Source organism: Trachinotus anak, unplaced genomic scaffold (assembly GCF_046630095.1).
Source record: "Trachinotus anak isolate AG129_WGS33_773 ecotype Australia unplaced genomic scaffold, CSIRO_AGI_Tana_v1 ptg000012l, whole genome shotgun sequence".
Lineage (NCBI taxonomy): Eukaryota > Metazoa > Chordata > Actinopteri > Carangiformes > Carangidae > Trachinotus > Trachinotus anak.
The window spans coordinates 9,452,501-9,465,640 of record NW_027273863.1 but is presented as its reverse complement, the minus strand read 5'-3'; the positions used below and the strand labels follow the sequence as shown (position 1 = coordinate 9,465,640).

The following is a 13,140-nucleotide window of genomic DNA, read 5'->3' as shown; positions in this document are numbered from 1 at the left end:
CATGTTGGGAAACAGGTAACCTGGTTCTGTCTGAAGAACAACATTAAGCTCACTAATCAAAATGTCAAACTATTCCTTTGCGGTGTTACAATTACAGTATGAAAAAAAAAAACCCTTACCCTGAAGAACAGATGTTTCTTCACTTCCTCTGCGTCCCTTTCTCCTGCTCCCAGACGTCGTTCTGGACTCCTCCTCAAAAGCTGAGCATAAGGAGAAGAGTAAAATACAGTAAACATTAAACTGATTGGTTCCCAGGAAAACACACACACACACACACACACACACACACACACACACACACACACACACACACACACACACACACACACACAGGTCATTTATTGTGTGAATCATCTCATACAGTGAGGACTCTGCTTATATTTCTCTTCCATCTACACACCCTCCTCATGATGGAGATGGCCTCGGTGGAGAGGAATCGTGGGTAGCGGACTTCATCGTTGACGATGCTGTCAAACACCTCCTCCTCATCGTCACCGGGAAAGGGAGACTGAAAGAGACGTGCCAAGATGGAAAAGATGAATCACTGTCATGTCAGAAGATTGTGTGGGGATTGTATGCATCTCATACACAGTGAATGTTTGTGCAGTTTTTTTTATTTCAAACGTTGAGAACTATGCACTCACCTCTCCAACCAGCATCTCAAAGATAAGGACGCCCAATCCCCACCAGTCCACAGCGCGGGTGTACGACGTCTCAGTCAAAACCTCAGGAGCTAAAAACTCCGGCGTGCCGCAAAATGTGCTGGTGCGGTCCCTGAAACCCATTCCTGAGAGCAACACACAGGCCGTTTAATAAAAACCCTACTGACAAACACATCTGTGCTTTGCCCCTGGTTTGGTAACTTCAGTAACTGATATGTCAACAATATTTACAACTGTCTTTTTATGTTAATAAAATACTTTCATACTGAAGCTACATGGTATTTATCCAATGGTCTTTTTTGCCTGTTATAGACAGCGCACAGTGTAGACACAGACAGCAAACATGTTTGTGAACCATTGAGCTAACATATTACTGCACACAAGTGCAACTATGGTGCGCACCTTAGATCACTGCAGATCAGCTGCAGATATGGCTGAGTGTAGTTGCACTTTTGAAATACAGTAGTTCAACAGATAAAGAAAAAATATAGTTCCAAAAGAAAGGGCTGTTTGACGGCACGATGAAGCGGTGAAAATATTCAAAACATATCATACAGTTAAACTGATATTGGCTTTTTTTCTGTGGGAATTTCTTTTTTTTTCTTTTTTTGCAGATGGCCCTCGTGGCTGGTGCTCGTGCTGCTTCTCTAAACTGCAGGTAATACACTGACTATAGATAAGTACTGAACACAATCCTAAATCTAATAATAATTTAAGCCTTTAAAAAACAAAAAACAAAAAAAAACTTGAGCCCCTGGGCTTTCAAACAAATCTCCACAGGAGTTGCTTTCAACAACAAAATCCAAAGCTTTTAGATTGATGTTATTTCCCAATTTACCTTCTTTGCAAAGCCCAAAGTCAGCAATCTTTACGTAGCCCTCTGTATCCAGGAGCAGGTTATCCAGCTTCAAATCTCTGCACGTTACAAAAAAATACAAAATTATTTTTGAGACCTTAATGCTTCTTGTGTAAATAAATTGTGAGTGTTAAAATTAAGCAAACTGTTTACCTGTACACAATCTTATGGTCATGTAAGAACTGTAATCCCAGTACAACGCAGGCTGCATAAAACCTGCAAAGGTACAAACCAGCCAGTGGATTAGGTTACATGAGCTTCACTGGAGAATATTTTTTTACTGAAGGAACCAAAGCACAAAACACTGAGGAGAATTTTTTACAGGATTTTTTATTTATTTATTTTATTTTATTCTTTTAAGAATTCCTATTTATATACTGCTGAGAATCATCAGTGTGATGTCAAATGCACAAGAGATTGTTTTAAATGCTGTTTATGCTACAATATGAAAATAATATTACTGTTACAAATGATGACGGCACCCATGAGCCAATCAGATCCAAGACACATGACCCCTGCCAATTTGGATCAACTGAGAGAATCATGAAATCTAAATGGGCCTCAAACAAGTCGTGGTCAGGCGGTTTACGGTGAGAATTTGTAGTGTGTTCAGACATGTACTCACACGGCCCTGGGCTCAGAGAAAACATCAGCGTGGATGTGCATCATCAGGTCGCCCCCTGCTGCGTACTCCATGACAAAACAAACGTGCTCCTGCGTCTGGAAACACGCAAACAGGTTGACCAGGAACGGGTGGCGGACGCTGTTGACCGTTTCGAAAATCCTCTTCTCGCACATCAGACTGGAAACGGAGAACAGATCACGTGAGTCACAGCAGCACAGGCAGGTGAAATTTGTCTGAATTTGCTTTCTAAAATTTTAGCTTGACAACATCTTATTTCACTTGAGTGAAAACTGGTGAGAGTCTGTTTACCTGTCCACCTCATCGCGAGCAACAATGTCTCCTTTCTTCAGGGCTTTGATGGCGAACATCTCACCTGTGCTTTTATATTCTGCTAACAACACCTGTGGGGGGGTGGGGGGGTGGTGGGGGGGGGGACAGAGGAAAGAGATGTTTACGTTTTAGCTTTCCTCGCTGCTTTGCTGTTTTGCCGGTGCTTCTTTGCCAGTTCTTACTTCAAACTTCTGAAACATGAGGATGTGATGATTTCTTTGTCAACTTCATATAGTTCTGGACTGTCAGCTTTTAAAGATATCAGCTTTTTGAGTTCTTTCTGGCATTGTTTTAACAGAATTATTAATTCATTATTAAAGGAGGACAGAGAACTGATAGATTAATCAACAATAAAAATAATCATTAGTAGCAGCCCTGTGTTGGATGATCAAATGAAACATACCTTCCCAAAGTGACCACGTCCGAGGACTGCCACACATTTAAAGTCCTGGAGACTGAAGTGGAACTGGTCTTCTTCCCTGGAGAGAGATCAGTGTTTACGTCAGTGAACCTTAAGAATTCAATGTAGGTCAACCTGCACAAATATAGTGTTTTGAATAAAAGGAGAAAACTGGCTGCTGCAGACAACATTGTCATTTTTTGCAGCATGACAGTAAAATACAAAAACATGAAAAGTCAAAGCCAGGGGGCAGCATTTACCCCCATGTAACTACTTCACTGGTTACTTTTAAAAAAAAAACTCAAACGTCCACAGTGTAAAAATCAACAGACCCTCAAAGACGACAGCAGCTGTGACAGGAGAAACAAAAACTGTGGCAGGTTGACAACAAAGTTTGTGTATTTACAATCTTTCTGTGCCACAGTATCTTTTCCTTATTCCCACAAAACACTGACCAGAAACATTAGAGAAATACATTTTCCTGTTGCTACACTTTTTCAAATAAAGGGCTCTACCTGGTGCAACACTGAAAGAAAAATTCACTCATCTGTTCCTCTCTTATTTGAACTTTAATTTGAAATTCACTTAAAGCTTTAAAAAGTAACACAAACCCAAACAAGTGTGTGGCTCTCCTACCTTATATCTGTGTCTTTCTGGATGGCGGTGAGCTCCAGGTCGGGATGCTGGATCTCCTGCTCCACCACTCCGTCCAGGTCTGGCTTCATCGCCATACTGTTTCTCTTGTTCAGGAAGTCGAATGAGGCGAGTGCGTCCTGCAGAGAGGAAACACAGAGCAGGAGAAATAGAAATAAATGGGAAAGATGGTGTAAGAGTCAAATCAGTGGGTAAATTAAATCTAAATGAGACTCATAAACAATTGATTTCAAGATGATTTACAGTGAGAATTTATAGTTGTTTTCAGACATGTATGACCAATACAGAGTTGAAGCTCTGGTCACTCATTATTATTTCATACTACTTTATACCTATACAGGCTTTTCTAGTCTGATGCACAAGAAAACAGCTCTACAGGAATGAAGTATGCATTATTTTAAACTGAAAATACAGTAGATTCATTTTCATGAACAAAACTCATGAGGAACTCAGCTGCTGCTCTGTGATAATATCAGTTCACTACGGCCTTATCAACCCTACTTGTCATTCCAGGAGCACTTGTACCTGTACTTCCTCCTTGTCGGGCATCTTGTCCTGCACCAGTGGTTCTCTGCTGTTATCAGGAGCTGGGTAGCGTTTGGGTCCTGGGGTGGGCTCTTTGTCAAAGTCCAGTTTGGTCACCAGTGGGTCACTGTGTGTGCAGAGATACGGCTTCGTAAAGACATCAGTGACATCAAAGTAACCTTTTAAACTTTTCTATTCAAGGAAGACGATCAAGTAAGAGCAGAGGTAGCAAAGAGACTGACGACTAACAATGTCGTTAATGTGTAATTTTTTTTTTTAAATGTTGTGTTACAACTGTTTATAACAACCTCTAACACCTTGTCATTGTTCTAGGTTTAGTTAATTATAACTTTTTAATATCTGATGTCTGTGCGTGTGTGGTTGAGTACCTGCTAGGTGTGGGTGACCCAGGCAGACTGCTGGGTCCAGTCTCAGCAGCCTGCGGGCTGAAGGAGTTGGTGCTGACAGTTGGTATGGCTCTTCTCACCAGGCGGCCCCAGGTGGCGATGTTGATGTTCATCTGAGGGGCTCGCAGGAAGGTTTTACCTGATAAAGTGATAAAGTAAAAGAGACACAAAAGGGGGAGGTGAAGAAAAGTGAAAAGGTGATGACGTTGGCCACTGAGCACCCCATTTAGAGGAAAATTAGGAAAAATGAACACTGTGATTAGTAAATTCAAGATCAAAGGATATTTTGAAAATATTTTTGGTCACAACACCCAACCCTGTTTTAACAAATGTAAGTTTCCACCACGAATGCCTGAGAAGTACAATAGTGCACTTTGAAAATATGCAGTGCTGTGTTGAAATCGATGACTCACCTTGCTGCTTAGAGAAAATCTTCTTTTGTCTTTGCAACTTTGGTCGTCTCTCAATGACAGGATTGAAAAATGTTACCTGAACAAAGAGAAAACATGACAGGAAATTTAGTGACAAATCTGTGCAACTGTAAAAACTAGAATTATCACCTCATGCTTGTATGTATGCCTCCATTACTAGTTTCAGATTACATCCCTGCTTATCCAGAGTCATATAAAATAATAGCCATTTGAGTAAAATTTTGTCATAATTTCTGTGTTAAGTCTTGAGTAATGGCTAAAAAGTGACCTTTGACCACCAACATCTCATCCGTTTTTCTTTTAACAACTAAAGACACAGAGCTCATGGGATATTCCATTCCCAAAGTAAGTGGCAAATGGTTAAATGGATTTTGGCAATAGAGGCAGTAACGTCAAGTGCTGTGGAAAGAAACTTTCCTAAAATAAACTTAGGAGGAAAAGCTGTTTGTACCAGTGTTGCAAGTGGAGGCAAGGTAAGGTAAGGTAACCTCTGCAGGTTGTATGAAAACAGTTAAGTGTCTTTTCGTCTGGGTGCAGATGTTCCCAACAGATTACCTTACTGTTTGTTCCATATCTTACTAATACATTGGGAAATCTCTTCCTGTCTGTCCTTAAATTTCCTTGACAACCGCTCGTCCAGTTCTCTTCAAACTTGGCAGGTTTATTGCTGAGGACCGAGGAACTGCAGTGTCAACTGTGAAGTTTTTTGAATGAGTGGTTGTCAAGACCCTTACCCTTACCTTCACATAAACTGCTGTGTCAGAAACAGTGGGGACTTTAAAGGGACGGCTATGGTATGACGTGTATGATGTAGATTCTATCTCTACACTTCCAACATTTGCAGTCAAAGTGTCTACAAGGGCAAACCAGTCGTTCTCCTGTAGTACACATGTTCATGTTCACATGTTCACATGTAGAGACAGAATCTATACAGTCATACTGTAGCCTTCACCTGCTGCTTTAAGTCCCCAATGATGTCAAGGGGCGACCCGACAGCTGAATGGTTTGGGTGCATAAGCTCTAAGGAGGTGAGTCCCTGGTTTGACTCACAGCTGACCTCTTTGCTGCCTGTAAATCCCCCTCTCTGTCCCCGCATTTCCTGTCTCTCACAAAAAAATTACTTCAACAAAACAAAAAAAAAGAAAAAAGAGAAAAGTAAGATCATCAACAGGTGACGGAATGTGAGTTCTCAGCCAATGACGTCATAAGTACTGTATTCTGTGACAGTGAACCCAGAAGAACAGTGATGATGTCACTGAGAGGTTCTTCTGGTGGTCAGCTCTAACCAGCTATACCTGCAACAAACATTTCTCTGGTATTATCAAGTCTGTGAGGTGAAGAACTGGAAAAGTTTTTTTCAAAGCTACGTCATTCTCCATCACCCTGGACTCAAGGACCTTGAGAAAGGAATCCAACATGAGCTTGAAGAGTGTTAGGTACCGGGGTTGTAAACTGGTCCCCATCTCCCAGTGGGATGAAACCATGCTTAGGGGCCTAAAACCAAGACCACCGAACAAATGTGGAAACTCCATGGCCAATTCCCAAGAAGGCAAGACTGTTCAAATCGTGACAAATGATGATTTGAAAGGAAGAAAATGCCAAATGGAGAGACTGCAGGTCAGAGGAAACCAGGAGACCAAAGAGGAGAAGCTGATGGAGCTGATGTCCACAGCAATCCCTGAAAAATACTGCAAAAAAGTGGCAGTACTTCCAAGGACCTGCACACAGAGTCAACAGTGTCAGGAACAGAAGAAGCTGCCAAACAGGTACAAGCAGACCATTGAGGCTGACCTGAAGCCAACCTGCCTCCCACCCATTTCCAAGTCAGCTAAAGCCAAAGTCTGCGAACTCCAGTGCACCTCTGCAGCAGCATCCCACACCCGCCTCCTGCCCATCTGAAACACAGCCGCACAGAGGTCCAAAAACTTTTGATCTGGACTGGTCTGATCACCCCCAACCCCAACCCCACCCCTCCCAACCCCACCCCCCCACCCCTCCCAACCCCACACCCCCAACACCCCACCCCCACCCCTCCCACCCCCACAACACCAACACCCCACCCCTCCCACCCCCACCCCCACACCGCCAACACCCCACCCCCACCCCCCTGCTGTTTCAGATTACATCCCTGTTTATCCAAAGTCACATAAAATATTTCCCATTTGTGTGAAATTTTGTCATGATTGCTGTGTTAAGTCTTGGGTAGTGGCTAAAAAGGTTTTTTTTGAGGTCACACTGACTGTGACCTTTGACTTTCAAAACCTAATCAGTTTGTTCTTGAGTTGAAGTGAATGTTTGTACCAAATTTGTAAAAATTCCCTCAAGGCGTTGCAGAGATATTATGTTCAAAAGCCCAAAATCACATTTTGTGAGGTCACCGTGACCTTGACCTTTGACCACCAAAAACTAATCAGTTCATCCTCGCCTTGTTACTGAGATAGATGTCCATGAGAATGAGACAGACGGGTGTATGTACATAAGGATGGATGGACAACCTGCAAACAATATGCCTCCAGCTCTGACTGTTCGCCGGCGTGGAGCCATAAAAATGCACCAATGTGTATGTACAGATATTATAGGTTATTCTGTCAAGAGAATGCAATTCAATATTATACAGCTAAGGTGGCGTAGAAGGAATGACTGTTAAGACTTCTGTGCATTAAAGAAATGTCCTCACAAAGACAGAAAGGAGTGCAAAGTCTTGTGGAATTAGCATCGGCAGCGTGTTAATTTCTTTTAGAACTAATGAAGTTACATTAATGTGTGGTGGTGCAGCTTGAAATGTTCCTTTATTACCAACACATGCTGGTAAACACCAGATTACTCAATGCCCTTTTATGGATTTAAACTACTTGGTGTATGTGTGTCTGTGTGTACCTCAGCAAACAGCATCCCCTGTGGCTCGAGGTACAGACACATCCCATGACGCTGGTTGTCCAGGAAGTCCTCCAGCCGCAGGAACTTGACAGCACAGAGCGAACGCCAGTCACGCCAGTACACTGAGATCTCCAGCTCACGAGACTGCAGGACAGAGCCCCACACGCACACGCACACGGACACACACACACGGACACACACACACGGACACACACACACACACACACACACACACACACACACACACACACACACACACAAACGACAACAAACAGATGTGAAAAACACAGACTGTGTTGCACAAACAACACTGAGTCAACAGCACAGATGTGGGTCAAGGGCAGAAATGTGAGTGTGTGTGTGTGTGTGTGTGTGTGTGTGTGTTACCCGGTCCAGCTCCAATGTAAACTTCTGGTCCCAGGCCTGGTTGCTGACTGGCCTCCAGCTTGTCTGGCCGACTACTGTGTTGTCCAGCTTCAACACTGCGCTGATCTCATCTGAGGAAATATACACACACACCATTTGTTAAGCACTAGTGTATTAACAGCGTCCTAATTGTGACTTTCATTCAGTTGGTATAACAGATAAGGTCACTTCACTGAGCTGGTTAACTTTGGTGAAGCTTGATGTCATCACAGAATTTGTTTTCATCAACATTAACTCTTCTTAGATGGAGGACTAGGTCCGGCCTACTTACTGGAGAGCTCCTCGCTCTTTGTCAGGTTCCTCGCACTGACACCGCGGTTTCGGTTTGCTCGGCTGATGAAGGATGAGCGTGTCTCGCTGGGGCTCCAGCCAGGCAGTGGGACAGATGCAGCTTTGGAACGACCTGGGACATTTTCCAGAAGGTCCTGACAGCCCATGAGCCTGACGTCTAGTGTGCCTGGAAGTCAGGTGGGACAATACACATTCATATAATCACACAAGCTGTCTTGCTCCAGGTTGTTGAGTTATCTCATTTTGCACATGGAAACTGCTTCATGTATTTAAATATACTTTAAAAATTTAACAGGTGAAGCTTATGAGTTGTGATTGGTTTCACACAGAAATGTCTGGTTGGTTAACTGAGCGAGGCCAGTCTTGGTTTTTCTCTTAGATGAGTCTGACTGAGATTTGACAGCTGCTAAGATATAAAGATACACTAATTTTAGACCACCCACCCTGCAAACTTTCTCAGAGGCAAGATCTGTGTTTCCATGATAAAAATGAATGACATCTTCTGACAGGAACAGTTTTTAAAGAACACATTAAACCCTTGAAAATATTAGATTCACATCTTTCCAAGAGGATGGTAAAAGGAGCTGAACAGCTAGAAATCAGCTGGAAATTCGGTTGGATAAGTGTCAGAACTCACAGCAAATCAGTCCTGCTCAAGATGATAAAACTAGCCAGTTTAATTCATTCATTCATTGTTAAATCTGAGTTACAGTAAATATTTATCATCTGACAGGTCCTTACAGAGCCATTAAGTTGGCTGTTTGTTCCTGTGTGACTGAAGGAACATGACACATACAAATCACTGAAGTCTGTGAGGGACAACTACAGTCCTGTTTGTGCTAAAATGTGTACGTGAAAAGAGCACACACAAGAAAAAAACAGGAGGACGAATGAAATATCTCTGTGTTATATCACTGTGCAAAGACAAACATTAAACGAAATCAACAAAAAAGTAATTATGACAACAACATGGGTGTGATTTTCAATATGGATACCTAAATAACTTCATTTCTGCTCTTTAATGTTAAGAACAATGGGATGGGGCTGGGACAAGAGTGTGTAAATGATCCAAACATTCAGTGTGTTATGAATAACCATCATTATGTCCTTGGTCCAGTTACCTGTGAGTGCAGCGGGCTTGGTGACAGTGCTGTACTGGTTCTGTGTGGAGATGATGCTGGACCTGGGACTGAGGATCGGTGAGGACAGCAGGGACAGCTCTTCTATGATGCTGCTGCTGCGAGGGTGGTTCTTAGGTAACTCACTGAGCCGCTGCTCCAAGGAATATCGCAGGAGGTCGAGTTTTTGACTGGACTCATTAAAGCGAGCCTGGGCCTGGTGAGAGCAAGGACAGAAGGAAAGTAGAAAGGAAAGAAAGGAAAGAGGGTGGGGGTTAAGGAGGACGGAAAGAGAGAGAAACATCAATAACATGGTCCATTTTACTTTAATAGAGCACAGCAGAGCAGGGATCTGTTTCATTTGAAGTCAATGAAACTGTATCAGGTCTCAAGTTTGCTCTTTTCAAAATAGTGTCAAATACAAAGTGGATAGAGGATGTGATTTTAAGTCTTTCTCTCTCACTCACACACACACACAAACATCTACCTCTGAATGTGCCCTTTTTTCCGTGACTTTTCCTGAGCCCAGGAGTTTCATGACATTCTTGGCTCCCTCGGCCACAGCGGACTCTATCCTGGCATGGTGACACAGCTCCTCCACCCGCAGGTCTAATGGGCTGATGATGGGCTTTTCTGGAGGGCAAGGATGGACGTTATTCCTATTTTGATGCATCATAGTTTAAAAGACTTTGGGTGGACAGGTGTGTGTGTTTGTGTCTCTCTGTTTTAATCTGCGAGAGGCATTTCATGTCAGACCAAGTCTAATTAATCACTGATTGCAAGTGAAGGCTCACCCATCACGTCATTGTTCTCGAAGCTCAGCTCGCTGGTCTGGCTGGCTTTGAGGATCTGCATCCTGATGAACTCGATCTTTGTCTTGCTGTCCTGAAGCATCTGCTGGGCTGTCGCTAGCAACTTACGATCCTATGAGTGAAAAGAAACAGTTTATGGGGTGAAATCTCTACATCGATACACATTTACACACGTCAATGATTGAGTCAAAGGCTTTAATAATGTTTCGTCTTCCTGAATTAAATAACTGTCAGCGTCAGGACAAATGACCCCAAATGCACGCCATCCCTCGTCACTCATTGTGTTTGCTTGTTGTGAGCACGGAACACAAACAGCTAGGACGCCAGTTCATGCCCTTAATTGGAGCCAAAGTACTAGTGGCCACATGGAAAATCTTATTCACCAAAAAAAAAAAAAAAAAAAAAAGCAGAATCTCATTGTGTGCTGTAATTGCTGACCCCCTCTCTCACACACACACACACACACACACACACACACACACACACACACACACACACACACACACACACACACACACACACACACACACACACACACACACACACACACACACACAGTGGAGTAAGCAAACTCCACCCAGAATTCCTCTGAAGTTTAAATCCTGGTTGTTGATGGCGGCGCGCGCAGGAAAGACCTCTGTCTAACAGGCATTTCCTCTGTGACATCAGGACACGACTATTTCCAACTGGAAGGTGCCTCTGTCCGTCCGTCTGACCCGGGGAGGTCACTTACAAAACACTGACCTCCCTGGGCCAGACAGACAGTCGGGGTCATGTGACAATTTTCAGTCCCTTTTACTGTACTACAGTTACAGACTGAGGCTCCACAAGTACCTATTGTTTCGAAACCACATTCACACATAATACAAAGACCTCCAGTGTCTGTTGGGTTAAGTTATGGGAAATATTATCATTACCCCAACCCTCATGCCTGATTGCTTTTTTAAAACTGATCACAAATCAGCACAAATTTCCATTACACTAACTTTGATTGCATGTGAGGTGTTGATCCTGGGATGTAGTAAAAACGGACACAGACACGGTGCTTTAAAAGCAAAAAAAAAACTGTCTCAAATTCAAAGCAATGTTTCTTTGCAGATTAACTGGAGTAGTGTGCAGACAAAGTCTTGGCCACGCACAGTGAGTCTCTGGACCATTTTTTAGATTTTATTTTAGATAAAATATTTCATTAATTCATTAATATATCAAATAATGTATTAGAAACATACATGCACAAAATCCCCTCAAAAACCAAAACTTGTAAATTTTATAAGAATAAAAAACAAACAAAAATAAATAAATAAAACAAGATATAACATTAATTGCTGAGCCTTAGATGTACAGGATATGCTAAGCTAAGCTAATCAGCAGCTGGCTGTAGCTCCATATTTACCGCACTGACCCTAACCCTGACAGCAAGCTATTCCTTTAAAAGGGACTTTTAAGAAATGCAAAATTTAATCAATATATGCTACATTAAATTACACTGATGTATCCACAGAAACATGCAATAAAAGGTAGAATTATATCACTGACTAAGCAGAGATGACACCACCGAAACCCTACACCATGTTAAATTGTCTACTACAAAGTGGCTTCAATTACAAGTGATGGACACAAGAGCCAAGATGAGCATGAGAGGCTCTCAGTACACCAGCTGTTGTTATTAGTCCTGGAGACTCACACACACATGCACCCACACGAACACACACACCCCTCCCAACTAAATTATAGTTTTTCCTTGGTCTGAGCATTAGTGGAGCCACAAGGACCGTAACAGCTTTGTGAACAAACAGCAGTGAGTATGACACACAGTATGTGTCAGCGCCTTCTAATGTTCCCTCCTCCCCCACAGTGAAGCTGTAAAAGCAAACTATGTATCGTTCCACCATCTACAGATTGGGAGCTGGTTTTTCAAACTGGGAGTGACTGTGACCAAGGCACCTTTCTAGACAGACACTTTCAAGTGTCACAGTTTCCAAAAAAAAAAAAAAAAAAAAAAAAAAAAAAAAAAAAAAAAAGCCTGGAAAGAGTTGTAAGTGAGGAAGAGTTGCATGATGAAGAAGCAAGGATAGTAGTTCAGTGGTGTAAATTCAGTCAGAAAGAGAACTGTGGGGAAGCAAGTTGAAGGTCATGTAAGAGTTCACTTTTAAGCTGTTAAAATACATCTGGATCGTGTGTCATGTTATTCCACTTCACAAGAATCCAAATGTCAACGGTGAATAAAACCTGATGGTTGTGACTGAAATGAACTGGAGAGCTCTTGGTGGTTTCTAGGACTCCTCTGGACTGCCAAACACTTCATTTAAAGGATAATCCTGGTTTACTACATCTTGGTTCCTATTTCTTTTTTTAAGTTATTTTTTGGGCATTTTTGTGCCTTTATTTGACAGGAAAGTGTAGAGTGACAGGAAATGAGAGGAGAGAGAGGGGAATGAAATTCAGCAAAGAGTCAGGCCAGTCAGGAGTCAAACCGGCGATGTCTGCTCTGGTCTTATTTCTGAAGTTTTGGCAACAGTTTCTATAGGTTATGGCAAATATTATCGCTACAATAGGGACCACAAAGGGAAGACACACAAGCAGTCGGACAGTGTGCGACAATAGTTGGTTCGAAAGATACATCTAAAAGGGGTCATGTGACAATCAAGAGGACAGGAAAGCAAAAAAAAAATAAAAACCTCAAACATTCCTGCTAAGCAAATTTATGTTTGTTTTTTTTAGACATT

The 13,140-nt window shown here is 42.4% G+C and overlaps 1 protein-coding gene across 3 annotated transcripts in view; it reads right to left on the bottom strand.

The window, feature by feature from the left end:
- The window catches only part of pkn2a (protein kinase N2a), a 29,433-nt gene that overhangs the window by 2,101 nt on the left and 14,192 nt on the right, over nt 1–13,140 (bottom strand). For all 3 annotated transcript variants that reach the window (XM_071492448.1, XM_071492449.1, XM_071492447.1), the window contains exons 5-22: nt 10,397–10,526; nt 10,090–10,235; nt 9,606–9,819; nt 8,465–8,650; nt 8,155–8,264; nt 7,768–7,911; nt 4,873–4,948; nt 4,442–4,598; nt 4,053–4,179; nt 3,510–3,646; nt 2,877–2,952; nt 2,453–2,544; nt 2,144–2,320; nt 1,672–1,734; nt 1,501–1,577; nt 645–787; nt 401–508; nt 120–200 (exon numbers count right to left, since the gene is read on the bottom strand). In XM_071492448.1, the coding sequence (XP_071348549.1) occupies nt 120–200; nt 401–508; nt 645–787; nt 1,501–1,577; nt 1,672–1,734; nt 2,144–2,320; nt 2,453–2,544; nt 2,877–2,952; nt 3,510–3,646; nt 4,053–4,179; nt 4,442–4,598; nt 4,873–4,948; nt 7,768–7,911; nt 8,155–8,264; nt 8,465–8,650; nt 9,606–9,819; nt 10,090–10,235; nt 10,397–10,526 (2,244 nt within the window). The remainder of the gene's footprint in view (nt 1–119; nt 201–400; nt 509–644; nt 788–1,500; nt 1,578–1,671; nt 1,735–2,143; nt 2,321–2,452; nt 2,545–2,876; nt 2,953–3,509; nt 3,647–4,052; nt 4,180–4,441; nt 4,599–4,872; nt 4,949–7,767; nt 7,912–8,154; nt 8,265–8,464; nt 8,651–9,605; nt 9,820–10,089; nt 10,236–10,396; nt 10,527–13,140) is intronic.